General features: G+C 25.7%; 4 protein-coding genes across 5 annotated transcripts; 3 read left to right on the forward strand and 1 right to left on the reverse strand.

The window, feature by feature from the left end:
• Positions 1-102: 102 nt before the first annotated feature.
• LOC122860063 (activated RNA polymerase II transcriptional coactivator p15-like) lies at positions 103-1,016 on the forward strand. Of its 2 annotated transcripts, XM_044163715.1 has the most exons (4): positions 103-204; positions 418-482; positions 558-786; positions 870-1,016. In XM_044163715.1, the coding sequence occupies exons 2-4, from the start codon at positions 423-425 to the stop codon at positions 950-952; spliced, it is 372 nt and encodes a 123-aa protein (XP_044019650.1). In that variant the 5' UTR covers positions 103-204; positions 418-422; the 3' UTR covers positions 953-1,016. The 2 variants fall into 2 exon arrangements, with proteins under 2 accessions (XP_044019650.1, XP_044019651.1); XM_044163716.1 differs by lacking the exon at positions 103-204 and having other exon boundaries at positions 220-482.
• Positions 1,017-4,181: 3,165 nt separating this feature from the next.
• Positions 4,182-5,311, forward strand: LOC122860064 (activated RNA polymerase II transcriptional coactivator p15-like). Its single transcript, XM_044163717.1, has 4 exons — positions 4,182-4,335; positions 4,599-4,729; positions 4,820-5,060; positions 5,147-5,311. Exons 1-4 carry the CDS (start codon positions 4,230-4,232, stop codon positions 5,224-5,226), a joined length of 558 nt encoding a protein of 185 aa, XP_044019652.1. The 5' UTR covers positions 4,182-4,229; the 3' UTR covers positions 5,227-5,311.
• A 249-nt stretch (positions 5,312-5,560) lies between these two features.
• On the reverse strand, positions 5,561-12,371 carry LOC122860065 (formin-J-like). The gene is made up of 3 exons (XM_044163719.1): positions 11,733-12,371; positions 5,906-11,574; positions 5,561-5,816 (listed from the first exon to the last, which is right to left on the reverse strand). The coding sequence occupies exons 1-3, from the start codon at positions 11,773-11,775 to the stop codon at positions 5,712-5,714; spliced, it is 5,817 nt and encodes a 1,938-aa protein (XP_044019654.1). The 5' UTR covers positions 11,776-12,371; the 3' UTR covers positions 5,561-5,711.
• Positions 12,372-12,498: 127 nt separating this feature from the next.
• On the forward strand, positions 12,499-19,055 carry LOC122860066 (PAN2-PAN3 deadenylation complex catalytic subunit PAN2-like). The gene is given in 13 exon segments (XM_044163720.1): positions 12,499-13,111; positions 13,312-13,984; positions 14,054-14,267; positions 14,343-14,479; positions 14,541-14,687; positions 14,783-14,879; positions 15,430-15,663; positions 15,739-15,984; positions 16,210-16,456; positions 16,917-17,096; positions 17,178-17,597; positions 17,600-18,837; positions 18,920-19,055. Coding segments are annotated over 13 exon segments (3,921 nt in total). The 5' UTR covers positions 12,499-13,038; the 3' UTR covers positions 18,935-19,055.
• The last annotated feature ends 213 nt before the right edge of the window (positions 19,056-19,268 follow it).

Consider the following 19,268-nt stretch of genomic DNA (forward strand, 5'->3'; position numbering starts at 1 on the left):
TTTTGGTTGTTGGCAAAATATTACATTTTCTACTTGAAAAATTTTTTAAACTTTCGTGGCCTTTTTTTCGGTTACGCCATTTTTGAGTTTTTCTCTCTCTTGTTCAGATATCTCTCTCTTTTTCGTTATTATTTATTTTTATACCGGCTTTTATTGTTTATAATTGTTTTTTTATCTAATCTATAAATAAATCAAGATTACAAGGTAATACATTTAATCACTATCAGATAATATAAGCTGCAATCTTTCACTAAAATAATAATCAAACATATAAATCAATTAATTTCATTTATAATTTAATATTTAAAAAAAAAAAACTGAGGTTATGCTTTGTCTTGTTGACCAAGTTTTTGTATTTTTTTTTATCAAAAAAAATATGTACTTATGTTAATTTCTTTTTATGATAATTGATTCTAGTAAAAATGCCAAAATCTAAGGAATATCTTTCATCAACTGATAGCAGTGATGGCAACAGCAGTGCAGTAAGTTTTCCATTAAATAAATTTGCTTTTTAAACTTGAAAAATTAATAATTTTGTTTGTTAAAAAAATTAACAGGATGAAAAACCAAAGAAGAAAAAGATGAAGAAGGAAGAAAAAAAAGAAAAAGCTGCTAAAACATCAAGTAAAAAAGCTTCATCAAGTACTGAAGACAAGCAAGATGATGTTTGGGAACTTGGCAATTTAAAACAAGTAACTGTTCGTGAATTTAAAGGAAAAACATTGATTGACATCAGAACAATGTATACTGATAAAAATTCTGGTGAATTGAAACCAACTAAAAAAGGTATTAAACATTTATCATAATGTTTTTTACAATTGGAAAATTAAAGCTCAATGAATTTAATTATTTTTTTATGTTTCATCTAGGTATTTCTTTGAGTGTTGAACAATGGAGAAAATTAGTAGACTCAATTGAAGACATTGACAAAATATTTAAGTCAAGATCTTAAATTATTAAATGTATTCTCATCTTCAAGTATAATTTATTATTTTTTCTCACACTTGCCTTATCAAACAAAAAAATAATAATATTAACTAAACATTTTCTTTCATTATTCATTTCAAAATTGTCAAAAAATATGGCAAGTTTTTTGTTAAATAAAATTAAAAATTAAAATTTAAATAAAATAAATAGTTAATTATTATGTAATTTACATTTAATATTATTTATTTTTATTATAAATAAAGATATTGTGTATTTTTCAGTAATAATATTGTGATTAGAGAATTTTTTTTTCCCTTGAATTTTAAACCAATCAAATTTTATATCCAAGTTTTCAGTTATTTATTTATATTTTTTTTCTTTTGTGTGTGTTTTGTTTTCATCATCAAGCCATGTTGTTGTCATAAATTTACAATTTTATACATGTTTATTTTTATTTAGAGAAGGATCAACAAGTTGTCATTGTCGTCTTTTAACTTTAACAAATTCATTCGTTTGTGTTATTTCATCAAGTTCTGTCAGAGGTAAGTTGAATAAAAGAAAAAAAAAATAAATAATAGAGATTTGATTATTTATAAAATATAAACTGTTGAAGTTTATTATTATTTTTTTAATATAATTAATCAATTGATATTTAATGATATATTAATTTTTAATTGTTGATATTTTAAGTAATACAGAATTATTGTGTGACAATATTTTTGTTTGTAATTAAAATTAATTTTATTTTTTAACTTAAATTGTTCTGTTGAATGATTTTTTAAAATATATTTTATTTTGTTTTTGTAGACAGCAATTAATATATGGGCAAACGTTTTTAATTTATTTTAAAAAATGTCAGATACTGAAATAACTATTGATTATGGTTGGAATTCTGAATCCAGCATCAACAGCAACAGCAACAATGAGGTAAATAATAATCCTAATTTATTCATTATTAATTAAAATTGTTTTTTAAAAATTTGAAATTAAAAAAAAACAAATTATTTGTTTGTCAATAGCAAACGCAAAAGCCCAAGAAGAAGTCCAATGATGCTGACAACTTGTCAAAAAAAACAACTTCATCAAAAGTAATTCAAGATGCATCAACTTCAAGGTCAATACATCAATTGCCTATTGATAAACCTCTAGATGAAGCTACAAGACTACAAGCAGCTGAAGGTGCTGTAGCCTATCACAAAATATATCACCATCAAATTCATCAATCAAGGCATTGTACAAGTGAAATTACACCTTTCACTTACATGAATTCTTTAATATCACAAAAAATATCTTGTAAACACAACAAGTCAGAAGCAATAATAAATGATATTCTCTCAGTTCATGCAATAGACACAATAATAACAGATATTAAAAATATTCCATTCATAAGTCTTGCAACTGATAGTAATTATTATGGCTCTAAAAAAATTTCTCCAATTGTAATACAATATTTTGATGTTAAAAAAGGAGGAATTCAAGTAAGACTTCTTGATGTAGCATCAACAGTAGATGATGATGATGAACTAATTGCCAGTAAAATTGATAATCTTCTTGAAAAATATAATTTAAAAACAAAAACCATTGCTTTTTCTGGTGACAATATCAACACTCATTTTGCTGCCAACGATTGTCAAAATGATAATAATATTTTTGAATTATTAAAGACAAATTTAAATCCAAATTTAGTTGGTATTTGTTGTCCAATTCACATATTGCATAATGCTGCTTCATGTGGTCTTGACCAGTTTGGTCTTTATGACATAAATTCACTCATTCAGCAAATGTATATTTATTTTTCAATGTACAATGTGAGAAATGAAAAACTAAAAAGTTTGATTAAATCTTTAGAAATTTTACAAAAAAAATTAATTCATAATTATAAAACAAGATGGATGTGGTTGTATCCAGTGATTCATAGAATTCACTCAAATTTTACGGTTTTAAAAACTTATTTTTTGTATCAAAACAAAATACCTCAATCGTTGTATGATTTTTTTTCATCAACTGATGGTCAATGTTATGTGGAGTTTTTGTATTCATTCTTGTATACTTTTCATGAAAAAATGAAAGAGCTTGAGAAAGAAGATAACAGCATGCTGGAAGTCATGAATATAATTAAAGCTGTTACTGTTAATTTAAAAGAAAAAATAGAAGCTAAATATATGCTATTGAGTATCAAAAAAGCAGTGGCAGAAGCATTCGAGGAAAGTTTTAAATCGTTGGGAGTAGAAAGAAATAAAGAAACGAGTTTCAATAAATTTGATGAAAAAATTGTATGTGTTTATAAAACAAGTCTTGAATATTTATTAGAAAAAACAAAAAATTTCACTGAATTAAAAGTAAGAAAAATATTTTATTTTCATTTATAAATTTATTAATTTTTCTATTTAATTATTAACAATATATTTTTATTTTATTACAGTGTTTTAGATGGCTTGATTTTAAAAAAAATGTCACTCTTAAATACGATGATATCGCAGCATCAATTGAGTACTTGGATAAAAAAAATATTGCAATTAATGAAGATATTGTTTTCGATGAATTTATTAAGTTAAAACAATTTTTACAAAAAAAAAAACAAGATGATGTTTTTTTTTCAAAGAATTCTCAGTCTAAAATTGCTGATTTTTTTTCTGCTAATTATACTGATGCTGATGACTCAGAGCTAATTAAAATAATACAATATTTTTTTGCCATTCCTTGTTTGAATGCAAACTGTGAAAGAATTTTTAATTTAATAAATTCTCATTGGACTGATGAAAGAGGTTCATTGGTAGTTGAAAATATTCGTAACATCATGCTGGTTGAATATAATTTTAGAAAATATTCTTGTAAAGATTTTTATGAATATTTAACACTTCCAGAAAATACATTTGTTCGTAAAGAAATTGCAAGACTACCCAATAAATTATTTGCACAAATTTCTGGTTAAAATATTTCTTCCAGGATTAATGAGGAAACATGTGCATTTCCAGCTTGTGAAATCAATTTTCTCCAGCAAACGCCATTTATCATTTAAGGTAATATTTAAATGGTAAAATACATAATCAAAATACATAAATAAATAATTTGTATTATATAACTTGTACGTTATATGTATATTTTTGTATTTTCCTAAAAATAAAATAAATAAATGAATACTAATTCAAACAACTTTTTTCCCGCTAATTTTTATTTTCAACCAATGAAATTTTTATATCCAAGCCGCCATATTAATTTCGGTTATTTTTATTTTTTTTCTCTTTTGTGTTTTTGTTTTCATCATCAACTCATGTTGTTGTCATAAATTTACAATTTTATACATGTTTATTCATCTTTTGCAAAGATTAGGATCAACAATTAGTCATTGTCGTCCTTTAACTTCAACAAATTCATTTGTTCGTATTATTTCATCAAGTTCTGTCAGAGGTAAGTTGAATAAAAGAAAAAAAAATTAAGTAATAGAGATTTGATTATTGTTAAAGTTTGTTGTTATTTATTATTATTATTATTTTTATATGTTTAATCAATTGATATTAAATGATATATTAATTTTTATTTGTTGAAATTTATATGATTCATAATTTTTGTGTGACAACTTTTTTGTTAGTAATTAAAATTTATTTTATTTTTTAACCTAAATTTTTGTGTTAAATGATTTTGTAAATTATTTTTTATATTTTGTTTTTTAGACAGCAATCGTGATAAATACGAGGATATTTGGGCAAACGATTTCGATTCATTTTTAAAAATGCCAAAATCTAAGGAAATTGTTTCAAGTGATGATGATTCAAAGTCTGGATCAAGCAGCAGCAGCAGCGAGGTAAAAAACAATAATAATTTACTACTTAATAATTGATAATTGATAATTAAAAATTAATTTAAACAAATATAATTATTGGTTTATCATTAGCAAGAACAAAAAACCAAGAAAAGACCAAGAAAAGAAGAAAAAAAATCAAAAAGCGAAGATCAATCTGCATCAAAGAAGAAGCAAAGTTCATCAAGTAAAAATGATGGTGACAAGGATCAATCATGGGAACTTGGTAATAAAAAACGTGTTGCAATAACTGAATTCCGTGGAACAAATTATGTTGATATTCGTGAAATGTATCTTGACAAAAATACTGGTGATCTCAAACCTGGCATGAAAGGTATATTAAAAAAGCATTCTTAATTTTTATTTATTAACAAAAAAAAAGAAAAAAAAAAAGCCTACAATTTATCATTTAATTTTCAGGAATATCACTCAACTTAGCTCAATGGGAAAAGCTCAAGGAAAACGTTGAAGCTATTGACAAAGTTGTCAAGTCAAAATAATAATAATATTTTTTTTTCCTTTTATAACTCAATTATTATTATTTTTTGTATTTCAATTTTCCTTAAAAAAAAAAATAAACAAATAATCAGGTCATTATTAATAATGTCATTGTCATGAAAAAAAAATTAAAATTCAATTATTTTTGTAACATTTTCTTTTATTTAGAAAATTTTTCATACAAAAATTATTATTGTTTTTTATTTTTAAACTATCAAGAGCTAGGTTAATAATACACGGTTAATATTTAAAGAATAGTTTTTTTTTGTTTATAAAAAATACTGTAATTTAGAGGTAAAACAAAAAAAAAAAAAAAAATATTTTTGTAACGTCAATTTGATAAAGTTGTCACAATATTTCAGTCTCTTTGAATAAAATAACTTAAAAACTAACTATACATTGATTACAAGTTAAATAAATGCACAGCATTGTTAATATCTAATTAATTTTTTTTCAAAACGTAACAGTTGTATTAAAAAAAGAAAAATTAATTATCTGGACCATGTACATGATCCATTAATTTTCCAATTTTTAATTTTTTCAACAAATCCTCAGCATTTGGTACTGACAGATGTGGTTTTTTATTTTCTGTCTAAAATAAAAAAGAAATTATTAATTATTAATCAACAATTGATGATAATTATATTTAAATAATTTATTTGATTAAAAAAAAAAACTTACTTGATTGCTATCTTGTGTCTCAGTTATTTTTCTTTTTTTTGTTTTTGTTGTTTCAATTTTTGGTTCATCAACAGCACCACCAGCACCACCAGCAACAACAACTTGTTTTTCAATATTTCTTGGTGTTGTATTATCAACTGGTGATGATGTTGCCAATGGTTGCGAGTCAATAGCCGAAACAATTGATTTACTATTTCTCAATTTAACTGGCATTGTTCTTTTTCTAACAATAGTAGGTACACTTTTTTCTTTTATTATTTTAGCTTTAACTGTTGTTTTTGTTGGTCTTTTTCTTGGAGCTTTTTTTTTCTCTGGCAACATTGCAAATATTTCTTCACATGGTGGTGCTGTTAATAATTTCCATTCATCTTCACCACCATTATCAATTTGTATTCTACATTCAAGTTCTGAATTACTATATTTTCTTTTTCTCTTTTTTTCTTTTGGTACTACTGTGTTTTCATCATATACAAATGATATTTCAATATGTTGATAATCAGTTTCTAAACTAATATCAAATTCATCAATATTTTTTGTTGGTACAAGCTCAAGACATTCAAGTACATCAATTTTTTCATCATTATTACCAGTATTTATTTCAGCATTATCACATTTTTGATTGACTGATATTTTTTGGGTTTTTGATCTTGTTGTTACTTTATCATTTTGTTGTTCATCATCACTAAATAAATCTCTTTTTACCATATCAACTTTTGACTTTACTGGTTCTTTGATACTATCAATTATTAATTTATTATCTTCTTTTATTTCATCTTGTTTATTTGCATTATCAACTGGTTTATTTATTTCTTGTAAATTATTTACAATATTATTTGTTGTTAATATATCATTGTCAATGATAATATCATCATTAACATTTGATTCTCTTGTTGATTGTGCTTTTCTTTCATGCATTTGTTTTTTTGCATTACCAGATCTTTCACGTGGCTCACTTACACCTCTTTTAGCTGCAATTTTTTCAGCATTTCTTGCTGATTTACGTAAACCAATTAAAGCTGGAACTGGTTTAACTGGTGGTGATGATGATGATGATGATGATGATGACTGATCAATTATTTTATCAGCTGTTGATGCTGTTGTATCATCAATTTTGTTTGTTTGTACAATTTGTTTTGCTGGTACTCTTGATACACGTGTTTTCTTTTCAATTTTATTAACTGTAAATGGTTCTTGGATTTTTTTATTATCATTATCATTTTGTTGCTGTTGTTGTTGAATTTTATTATCATTATTTAATGGTAATGTATTTTTTTTAGTTAATTTTTTTGGTGGTTGTTTTGTTGTACCAGCATTTAATTTATTAATTGTACGTAATCTTTTTTCTTCTAATTCAGCACTTAATTTTGCATCCTTTGCTGAATCACGTGTATTTGCTGAATTTTGTACAGGTGGTATATTATTTAAATATTGTGATATTGGTTTTAATTGTACAGCATTTTCAGGTAATATTTTTTTAACACTAACAATTGTTGGTTTAATTATTTTTGATGATTGATTTTTATTAATAGCTACTGATGGTGGTGACATATTATTTGTATTATTTGTTGCAGCAATTGTTGACGATAAATTTGTTAAATTTTTAACACCTGGTTTTGAGCTGTTTGGTGTTACACCAATATCTTCTTCATTTAATATTGTTTCATCTTTTGCTGGTGTTTCTAAATCAATATCTTTCAACATATCATCTGTTTTAATAATTGAAAATACTTTTGTCGGTGATGATTCATTTTCTTCTTTTGTATTTTTATTATTATCAATATTAATTTTATTTGTTGATGTTATTATTGGACTGTCTTTTGCAATACCAGATATATCACTTTCTTGATCACCAAATAATTCTTTAAATTTATCTTTATTACTTGTTGATTTTTTAATTTTTTTACCACTTGATATTCTTGATGATGTATTTGTATCATTCATACTAGAAAAAGATGACGAGCCAGATGATGAAGATGATGATGATGAACTACCACTATCACTGTCTGATGAATCATCTGCTGTTCCACTTGTTTCAAAACTTTTACAAAGACTTTTTGAATCATTATTACTAGTTATATTTGACGTTTCTCTATTATTCATCATACTACTATCTTTATTCATTTTATCATTATCATTTGATGACATTTTTAATTCTGTAGATTTATCTTCACGTGGTAAATGACCTTTAATAACTTCATATTGTGTTACATCATTTTTATATGTTGATGATTTTACATCAGTTATACCAGATATTTTTGTAGTTGTTGTTGTTGTTGTCGTTGTTGATGTTGATATTTTTTCAATAGTTATATTATCATTTTTTATTTTAACTAATTTATCATCATTCAATTCACAACTTGGCTGATAATACGTTGAACAACCAACAAATTGACAATCTTTTGTTGTGTCAATTGTAATATCAGATGATTGTCTTGGTGTTATAACGATATTTGGTGTTGGTGGAAATTCTGGAGTCGGTGGAAATGTTTGAATTTTACCAGAATCATCATTTAATTGTGAAAATATTGTTTGATTACTATGTGGACTTGTTATTCTTGGTGTTGGTGGTATACCATTACTATTATCAAATTTTCTTGGTGTTTCTAATTCACTTAAATTTTGGATAAAACCAGGATTAACTTTTGAAAATGCACCACTACCCTTATTAACTAAATCTATTGATGTATTTAATGATTTACTTATTTCTTTTTTTGTGACACTTGTTGTTAATGTTTTTAATGTTGCATATTTTTTTGTTATACTTTTTGTATTTTGATTATTTAATTTTACATTATTTTCAATTGACGTATTTGCTGTTGTATCAACTGGTTTAATAGCATCATTTTCATTACTATCATTGCTATCATCATTATCAATTTCAATATCTTTTTTTTCAATATTATTTAATTTATCATTTTTGTCTTTTTTAATTTTAGCTATTCGTTTTTTTCTAACAGCTGGTTTTTTAACATTTGTAATGATATTTATTTTACCACGTAAATCAGCATCCCAAGCTTTTTTAGTTGGTGTTGGTTTTTTTTCTGGTGATGAACTTGATTGTGATGACAAGCCATCAATAATCATACCAACACCAGTATATTTATCCCAACCACCATTTAATTTTGGTTCAGGACCACGAGTTGCAATTGGTACTCTATTATTACTACTATTATTATTATTATTATTATTATTATCATTATTACTATTACTATTATTATGATCAATTAATGTATTTAATCTTTTTGGAGTTTTAATTTTTTTAATTGATAATGTTTTATTTGGTGATTTAAATAAACTAGTTCTACTATTTGTTTTTAAAAGTAATTTTTTTCCTGTTAATCTTTGACTATTATTAGCATCACTCATTCTTCTATTACTTTTAATTCCTTTAATTGGTGTATTAAAATCAAGTGCTCTAATATGGCTTATTCTTTTACGTGGAGTTGAAAGACTTAAACGATGATTATTTGCTCGACTTTTTAATAATGTTCTTGGTGTTCTTTTTATTATTGAATCTGAATGTATCATTGATGTTGAAGCTTCATTGTCATTATTTGTGTCATTTGGTATTTCAAATTGTAATATACATGATGGATCTTGTGGTGGTCGATCAAATTTTAAATATGGTGATAAAGAAAATCCTTCTGTATCATTTTTACAATTATCTGGCACTATTGGTGATGATGGAATTATTTGTTGTTGTATTGATGGAGCCATTTGTTGTTGTATTGATGGAGCTATTTGTTGTTGTATTGATGGAGCTATTTGTTGTTGTATTGATGGAGCTATTTGCTGTTGTATTGATGGAGCCATTTGTTGTTGTATTGATGGAAATATTTCTGACACTGGTTGAACTATTTGTTGTACTGTTTGAATTGTTTGTTGTACTGGTTGAATCATTTGTTGTACTGACTGAAATATTTGTTGTGCTGGCTGAATCACAATTTCTTGAGAAAGTGATGTTACAGTTGAATTAACACATTGATTATCTGTTTTGTTAACTGGAAATTTTAAATTAACTGTTTTAACAAAAATTGGCCTAGCTTGTTGTATATTATTACAATTTTTTGGCGCAATTAATACTGGTCTATTTGGACCCTTTGGTGCTATAGGTTTGAAATCATTTTGATGGTTTTTAATTTCTTCATTTGAGCATCTAATTAACATTGGAACTTCCATAACTCCAACATCCATTTTAACAGGTGGCTTTAATTCACGTTTTGATAATCTTGCTTTTCTTGGTTTTTTTTTATTTTCTAATTTATTATTAGGTTTTATAGCTTCACTTGGTATAACATTATCTGTTATTTGTAAATTATCAACATTTTTTTCTTCTACTTTTTCTTCTTCAATATTTAATGGTTTATTTTCTTCAATTATTTTTTCATTTAATGCATTTACACTCATTATTCCCATTATTGCAGCAGCATTCATATCATCAAGTGATTTAATTTCTTCATTATTTTTATAACAATTATCATTATTAATTGGTAAATTATTTTTTTCTTTATCCAATTCATTCGTAACAGGATTATCTAATGGTAATTCAATGTCTTGTTGTTCATGAAATATTAGTGGACTAGTTGATTTATTATCTTGTAAATTAATAACATCAATAGGATCTTCTTCATCTGGACTCATTTCTGTTTCAGGCTCTGTATCATCTGTCTCTGGTCTAATAATACCACTAATAAAATTTTCAAATATTGGATCTCTTTCTGTTTTTGATACAATTGATTCAATATATGCATTTAATTGTGCTGTCATTGATGCATTACAATCAGATACTTCATGATTACTCAAATCACGATTTTCATTATTAATATTTTCAGCTATTCTTTCATGTATTTCTGTTCTATTTAATAATGCATTTGATAATAAACTAAGATTTTTAATTCTTTCATCATGATTTGAATTATTAATTGGATTTGTTTGTACTTCTGTTGTTGTAAATTGTCTCAACTCTTCAGTATCTGTACCAGTTGAACAAGTTGCACTTTGAGTATCAATTGCACATGCTGGTAATGTTGTTGGTATTACTTGATTTGTTGGATTATCATTTACAGTAATTTCTTTTGGCTGTTCAATAATTTGTGGTACTTCAAATTCAACTTGTTGTTGTTGTTTATTAACTTCTTGTTTTTGTGGACTATCATGAAGATTTTTTGAATGTCCAGGAAGTTGATTTAATGTTGTTGCTTCAATATTATTAACTTGATCTTGATCATTTGTTAATATATTTAATTTTTGTTGTCTTTTATCTTTACGTTCAATCGTCACACTTGTTTTACGTTTTCTCATGCTACTTGAAATTATTGGTGATCCACTTGTTGTTTGTGTTGATGTATTTGGTGTTGGTACACTAATATTTACATAAAAACGTTGAAATTTTTCATCTAATATAAATTTCAATTGTTCCATTAAATTATTACTTTGTTTAAGTATATTAATATGATCTGAACTTCCAGAATCAGATATTTGTGATAATTTTTCTTGTAGCAACATACTTGCTGATACAAGATTTTCAACAATATTATTTAATGTCAAACCATATATTTTTTTGCCAAATGGTTTGCCAAGTTTTGCTAGTTTTCTATACTCGCTCAGATCTGGTGATGTATCAAAAAATACCTTAGCTGCTTCTTGGCAATTTTCTTGTTCTAGATAACCTGAAAAACAAAAAACAAATGAAAAACAATTAAAACAATTTACCAGGACAATAATATAAATTAACAAATGACAATTGAAATAATAAATAAATTTAGAAATACAGGTTAAAGCTTGTTGCTGTTGTTGGAAATTTTCTAAAAGCTAATAATAAACTTACCAAGAACAAGTCTTGCCAATTCAGATGGTAAAATTGGTTCCATATTTACGTCTAATTAAATTAAAATTATTATCAACTAATTTAATTTAATATATCAAATTACACAAAAGACCCATTGACAACATTTAAAATTTTTTATCATATATATTTTTATTAATTATATTATGATAATGCTAACATTGCTAACGACGCTTTTTGATATTTGCTCTTTTTTGTTTTTTTCCTTAAATCACTTTAATAACTATCAATATCAATATTTTTTGTAATATTATTAACCATTTTTTTGTTTAATAAATATTTATTATTAATTCATCAACAATTGATGTTGATGACCTTGATTTTTGGTAGAAAAAACAACTCAACATTCTGTTATTAGCCAAGAAGAATAAAAAAAATTGTTAACGAATCAGAAATAAGCATTGCTGACGACAATATTCATCGCAAATTTTTTTATTTTTAAACTAATTTCGTGACAACAATTAAACTACTTTGTATTATTGAAAAAAAATTATATACAAATATGGTATATTAAATTATGTTATTAATTAAATAACAATAGTATTCTAAATGTTATTATGTTTGTTTTTTTTTTAGCGCGGGAATTAAAGAAACACACGCGTATTAAGCCAAGTTTCCATTGAATTGTTTATTTATTTTTTCTCATTTATTTTTAAAAAAAAAACATAAAGCTAAATTTACACTTGACCCAGTAAATTAAAAATCAATTATTTTAATTAAAAATAAACACAAATTGGGCTTAAAAATTGTGTCTAATAAATCTGAAATTTTCGCTGATCCAATTTCAATCAAAAAACAATTTAAATTTCAACAATTAAATTAAAAAAAAAAGACAAGCATTGTTGATAAGATAGAATTGTTTTAATTAGTTGTTTTTTTTTCTTGTTTTTTTTAAATGATAAGATGTCACTAGTGTCAGTCTCAAGGCCATGACAGGCCATTGCAAAAAAAAATCTGGCATAAATAAAAGTCACGTTGGATCCCAGCTTCATTAAACCAAAATAATTTGCCTAATTTGGATGAAAATAATTGGAGTATTTGATAATTATTTTGAGGATTTAATTGTTGATAAACATAGTGATAAAAAATAAATAAATAAACATATTTATTATTGTAGAATAATAATAAAATTGAGCGTGCGTTACCAAGGCGACTGATGACTGATCATCTGTGAGTGATGAAGAAAGAGCGAGAGCAAACGTCATTGATATTTACATGAATGATTTTTATATATAAAAATTTATTTAAAAAAAAAAAAAATTTATTGATATATGCTTAAAAAATAAATATGGATTTTTCAATAATTGGTCATTATGATGGTGCTGTTCAAGCTGATACTGTTGACGAGCAAAATATATTGTGTAAGACAAAGAAAACAAAGCATTTCAAAGTGACACCTGGCTTGTTGATACAATGATTATTTATTTATATTTTTTATCTTTTAAAAATGTCAACAAGCCTGGTACTTAATGGCTCTATTAAAAAAATAAAAAACTTTATCAGGAATAATTTAAATTTTATTTTTAAAATATTTATTTGTTTATATTTTTGGATTATTCAGGGGAAGAGCCAACATATGATTTATCAGTTGATGGATTTATGCCAACAACTGAAAATTATGGTGAAGAATATGATGGAGCTGAATTTCAAGAAACACATACACTACTTGCTGATGGTGGTCATCGTTTTGGTGTATCAACAGTAACATTTGATACTGTTGAAGAATTAATGTGGATGGGAAATCAAGGTGGACATGTTACATCATATTACGGTTCAGGTTTACAAAAATACACATCATTTCAAGTTCATGCTACTCAAGAAGTTCGACATATTCATTCAATTGACGAAGGAATATTGTGTTTAACACAAACAGCATTAAGATGTCAATTACGTCGTGGAATACCACTGTTTACTCATACATCACAAAACATGATTGACATGCAATGTATGCTACAGTATGGTGGACGTTTATTAATGGGTGGTCATCAAGAAAAAATTGTTGATTTTGATTTAACAAGAGGCAAAGAAGCTAGCTTGATACATGTTGGTGAAAATGGCTGTGCAATATTGAGACACCATAGTAAATTTATATGTGCTGGTAATACTGTTGGAAGAATTGATTTACGTGATCCAAATACATTGTCAATTGAGCATACTATTGAAACACATGGTGGCTCATTGAGTGATTTTGATATACAAGGAAATTATCTTGTAACATGTGGCTTTAGTAATAGGTAATTAATTATAATTCAAATTGTCTCTTCATTAATATTTCATTAACATAATTGACATGCTTTTTTCAGTCGACAGGGACTTTCAGCTGATCGCTATTTAATGGTTTATGATTTGAGACAAATGAGAGCTCTTGCACCAGTAACAACAATGGTTTATCCACTTTTATTAAAATTTCTACCAAGCTATTCAAGTCGTCTTGCTGTTGTTTCACCTCTTGGACAAATGCAGCTACTTGATACTATTTATGCTGATGTACAACCTTCACTGACTTGTCTTTATCAGGTGAATAAAATGTTTCTTTTTTTATTGTCAGTATTAAAGATTTATAATAAATATTTGTATTATTTATTTTATCAGGTTGCAACAGGTGGTGCTATGGTCTTATCTTTTGATGTTTCACCAACATCAAAGTGTCTGGGCTTTGGTGACGCAGCTGGCTCGTTACATCTTATGGCAACAAATGCAACTGATCCTCAGTTTAATACCTTCTCGAGGTGATTATAAATATATAGGATATTTATTTTAACTATTTTTGTTTAATTTAATTTTTCTTAGACCAACAGAATTTGCTGATCCTGTTGAAACACTTGAGCCAATTAAAATTGAGGACAAGTATTCAAGATTGAATGCTATTCCAATGTTGTATGGTGGTCATTCACTTGCCAGTGATTGGCCAGAAGAATTTTTAAAAAAAGTTTATCGGTATGTTTATAGTTTTATTTTTTAATTAAAGAAAAATTATTTATTAATATTAAAATTCATTGAAGATTATAGCAAGTGATTTTTTTTAATTACAGAAAAACTCCGGCAATTGATGCTGAAATACTGAGGACAATGAAGATGCAAGGAACAATTGGCTATGCACCAAATCCCCAAGCATTTCGACGAAATCAAGTGAGAAAAATATTCTCTTGTAATTTTGCTCCATTAACTCCAAATAATTTCCTTAAAATTTCATAAATTTCCTGTATTTGTCAATCAATTTCCCAGGGTTTTTCCATCAAGATATTTTTGGTATTTATAATATTAACGATAAAATCATTCCAACTTATTATTATTCTTGATAAGAAATTTAAAATTTTTATAGTTGTTTTGCTTAAAAAAAAAATATCAAGAATTTCAAGAAAAAAAAAGAATATATGAAGAGAGAGTTGAATATAATTTCAGTTGATCTGGAAAGAAAAAAAAAATAAGAATTAAAAACAGTATTGGTGAGCATTGCGATAATATTTATTAACATTGTAATTTATTTATTTAAAAAAAAAAAGGTTTGTTTGTTTGAATAATATTGTTTGTAAAGTCAATATAAAATTAATAATATTTATGATCTGTGGCTTTGATATTTAGTGCGTGTGTGAGAACCCAAAACCTCAAGAAAATATAAAAATTATTTTGTTTAAATATTGTTGTTAAAATGTAAATTAATGATTATTTTTTAAAATAGATTCCATACAATTTAGAAAAACGTCGTGGATTGGTGACGAAATTGTTTCAAGGTGAAACGAGACCAAAGACAGAAGATGGTAATTTTATTGCAATACCAAAAAGATATAGAAAAACAGAAGTTAAATATTCGAGAATGGGTTATGATGATTTCGATTATGATCAATTTAATTTAACAAATTTTTCTGGACTCGAAGCAACGCTACCAAATAGCTACTGTAATCCCATGCTGCAGGTGATTATTATTTTAAAAATCGAAATTATTTTTGTTGATTATTTATTAATATTATTTTTGGATATTTTTTTACAGTTACTGTATTACTGTGAACCCATCAGGACTGCTCTATTATCACACGCTTGTCAACGAGAATTTTGTCTTTCTTGTGAATTAGGATTTTTGTTTCACATGCTTGATACATCAAGAGGCTCACCTTGTCAAGCTGCAAATTTTCTACGAGCGTTTAGAACTGTACCAGAGGCAGCTGCACTTGGACTTATTCTTAGTGATCTACATCCAGAAGCTAGAAGAAAAACAAGTCTACTTATATTAATTCAGGTAAATTTTATTTAATAATAATTAAAGAAAAAAAAAAAAGAATATTTGTGTTCTTAAAGAGCTTAGAAAAAGCGTACTACCTATTTTATTTTTTCGAAATTTTTTATTCAATCGAAATTTGTTGAAACTTGAACGAAAAAAAAATCATATAAATAAGTATATTTTTAATTGAACTTTTGATTATTTTATAATTGAAAAATAAATGTATTTTTTTATTTCCAATAGAGCTGGAATAGATTTATTCTTCATCAGATACATTATGAGATTCTTGAAACTAGAAAACGTCAACTTGAAGAAGAAGAAGCAGCACGTACAAAATCAGGAGCAAAATTTGCACCATTTGTCTACAATGAACAAGATTTCCCAAGTATACTTCAAGACCTTGGTTCACGTTATAAAAATAATGATTTAGATAAAAAGAAGAAAAAAAAAACAGATGAGGATGGTAAATATATGTGGATCGCAACGAAAGGTAAACACAATTTTCATGTGTAACATTTACATTGGAACACTTATTGTTGTGTTTATTTTTCGATTTTTTATTTTTTTTTTATTTTTTTTTTTATTCAGTATGTTATTTAAAATATATATTATTTTATTTTACAACTGAAAAACACATTAGTAGTATTTTATAAAATTTTTTTTCAAAATTTATAATTATTATTATTTTCAACGTATATTTATTATTTTCATCTTTTTTTTTTTTAATTTATTTATTTAATTCTTTAGTTATTAATTTATTATTATTATTTAATTATAATAACAACAGCATGACAAACAACAAAATTATAATGAAACCAAAAAAACAAAAAAAAAAAACAATACACAAGTGGTTTTATTATTGACAAATTATTATTTGCATATAATATTGATTTGGGCTGTTTAGTAATTTAAATATTAACTTATTTGTATGTTTATGTTAACTTGAATAGAAAGTACGAGTAAAAAGCCAACTGAAGAGACTGAAGTACGTGAAGAAGAGACAGAAATAAGTAGAATGTTTGGTGCTGAACAAGTACATATTTATCGTTGTCTAAAATGCACTCAAGAAAGTTCAAAACAATCAATAATGCTACTCAGTAATTTAATATACCCAGAGCTAACAAATCCAAGTAAGTTGTCTAAATTTAAAAAATAACAAAGACCATAAGAATAATAATAATAAGCTGCTTATTATTTATGATTAATTATAGATGAAGAAATTCCATTTACTAAAATACTATCACGTTCATTGAATCCTGAAAAAGTAACACCAGCATGGTGTGAAAATTGTCAGAAATTTAATCCAACCCTACAAAGTCGTAGAATAACAAAACTACCACAAATACTTGCACTAAATTGTGGTCTTGATTCATCAAGAGAAAAAAATTTTTGGCAAACACAAATGGATATTGTCGTGCAAAAAGTTGTTAATGGTAAAGATCAAAGTCCATCATCAAGTCCAATTCCTTCATCAATTAAAATGTGTCGTTATGGTGCAAATTGTATAAGAAGTGGTTGTAGATTTCGTCATATTGGAAAAGAGCCAGATCCAATAAATCAAACACCAACAACACCAACAACAAATAATTCACAAACAAATACTGTACCATCAAGTCATTTGTATTATTCACATTCTGGATACCACATTGTATAGAAATATCTCTAGACAATGACGGTGAATTAAGTGTTGAAAAACTTGATAAAATTAATCGTGAAGTTATTAATAGTAAACCATTAATTATTGAAAATGGAACAAGTGAAATAAATGATAATCAATTAACAGAAAATAATGATGATAATATTAAAATTGATGATAATAATATTATAATTAATAATGAAAATATAGATACGGATAATAATATACAAAAAATTGATAAATTACAATATACATTAACAGCAGTTGTATGTTTAATTGATGATAAAACAAGTGAAGAAAGTAAACATCTTGTTTCATTAATAAGAGTTGGTCCAAATTATCATGAACGTTCAACTGGTTCAGCTGTTGCACAATGGTATATATTTAATGATTTTTGTATATCAGCAGTAACACCACAAGAAGCTGTATGGTTTAATTTAGATTGGAAAGTACCATGTGTATTGTATTATACTGCTGTACCATCCCCAGAAGCATCACCATTTATAAGTCCATTAACATATGATGTATTTGGTGAGGATAAATGTGTTGCACGTACTGGTGTTAATACAACACGTGGTATAACATTTACACCATTGACTAGTGATGAAATGCCAACAAAAGGTGAACTTGTTGGTATTGATGCTGAATTTGTAACATTAAATCAAAAAGAATCTGAATTAAGAAGTGATGGTAAAATGTCAACAATAAAACCAAGTCATATGTCAGTTGCTAGAATAACATGTATACGTGGTCATGGTCCACTTGAAGGTACACCATTTATTGATGATTATATTAGTACACAAGAACAAGTTGTTGATTATTTAACAAAATTTAGTGGTATATTACCTGGTGATCTTGATGCTAATTTTAGTAGTAAACATTTAACAACATTAAAATCAACTTATCAAAAATTAAGATTTTTAGTTGATAATGGTATTATATTTGTTGGTCATGGTCTTAAAAATGATTTTAGAGTTATTAATTTAGTTGTACCAACTGAACAAATTATTGATACTGTATTGTTGTTTCATTTACCACATCGACGTATGGTATCATTACGTTTTTTAACATGGCATTTTTTGGGTAAAAAAATACAATCTGAAACACATGATTCTGCTGAAGATGCTCGGGCAGCACTTGAACTTTATCATAAATATTTAGAATTGGAAAAAAATAATGTACTGAATGAGGCATTAAAAGAACTTTACAATGTTGGCAATGAACTTCAATGGAAGGTATTTATTTTTTTACATGGTAAATTTCATTGCTTTTTATTTTTATCATCATTATTTTATTTATTTTTTATTTTGCTTCAAGGTTCCAGAGAGTTGATCCACGGGTATGGACCCATTTGAGGTCACATCAATCATTGATGCAGACAATTATCTCAATATTTAGATATCAACTTGTAATTTTATTAATTTAACTTAATTTATTTTTTTATTTTTAAACAACTGGGGTTTTTTTCTTTTTTGTTTTTTATTTTCATTTTAATTTACAATCGTCATTTTTATCGGTAACAATTATCATTAATAGTAAAATCATGAAATTTGAAAAATTCACAGTGATTGAAATAATTTAGAAAAACATTGAGAATTTATTTTTTTTTATTCTTTTTTTTTGTGATATACATTGAGATTATCAATTTGAGATTAAAAATTTCATA

This window comes from Aphidius gifuensis, unplaced genomic scaffold (assembly GCF_014905175.1).
Source record: "Aphidius gifuensis isolate YNYX2018 unplaced genomic scaffold, ASM1490517v1 Contig5, whole genome shotgun sequence".
NCBI classification, from domain to species: Eukaryota; Metazoa; Arthropoda; class Insecta; order Hymenoptera; family Braconidae; genus Aphidius; species Aphidius gifuensis.

What these genes read in the sequence shown, in the direction of transcription:
- LOC122860063 (XM_044163715.1), top strand. Translation starts at nt 423, where the DNA reads ATGCCAAAATCTAAGGAATATCTTTCATCAACTGATAGCAGTGATGGC. An exon ending in GTGATGGCAACAGCAGTGCA is followed by an intron (nt 483 to 557) that starts GTAAGTTTTCCA and finishes AAAAATTAACAG; the next exon opens with GATGAAAAACCAAAGAAGAA. An exon ending in ATTGAAACCAACTAAAAAAG is followed by an intron (nt 787 to 869) that starts GTATTAAACATT and finishes TGTTTCATCTAG; the next exon opens with GTATTTCTTTGAGTGTTGAA.
- LOC122860065 (XM_044163719.1), bottom strand. Translation starts at nt 11,775, where the DNA reads ATGGAACCAATTTTACCATCTGAATTGGCAAGACTTGTTCTTG. An exon ending in ATTGGCAAGACTTGTTCTTG is followed by an intron (nt 11,575 to 11,732) that starts GTAAGTTTATTA and finishes TTTGTTTTTCAG; the next exon opens with GTTATCTAGAACAAGAAAAT. An exon ending in AGACACAAGATAGCAATCAA is followed by an intron (nt 5,817 to 5,905) that starts GTAAGTTTTTTT and finishes TTTTTATTTTAG; the next exon opens with ACAGAAAATAAAAAACCACA.
- LOC122860064 (XM_044163717.1), top strand. Translation starts at nt 4,230, where the DNA reads ATGTTTATTCATCTTTTGCAAAGATTAGGATCAACAATTAGTCATTGT. An exon ending in TTCATCAAGTTCTGTCAGAG is followed by an intron (nt 4,336 to 4,598) that starts GTAAGTTGAATA and finishes TTTGTTTTTTAG; the next exon opens with ACAGCAATCGTGATAAATAC. An exon ending in TCTCAAACCTGGCATGAAAG is followed by an intron (nt 5,061 to 5,146) that starts GTATATTAAAAA and finishes TTTAATTTTCAG; the next exon opens with GAATATCACTCAACTTAGCT.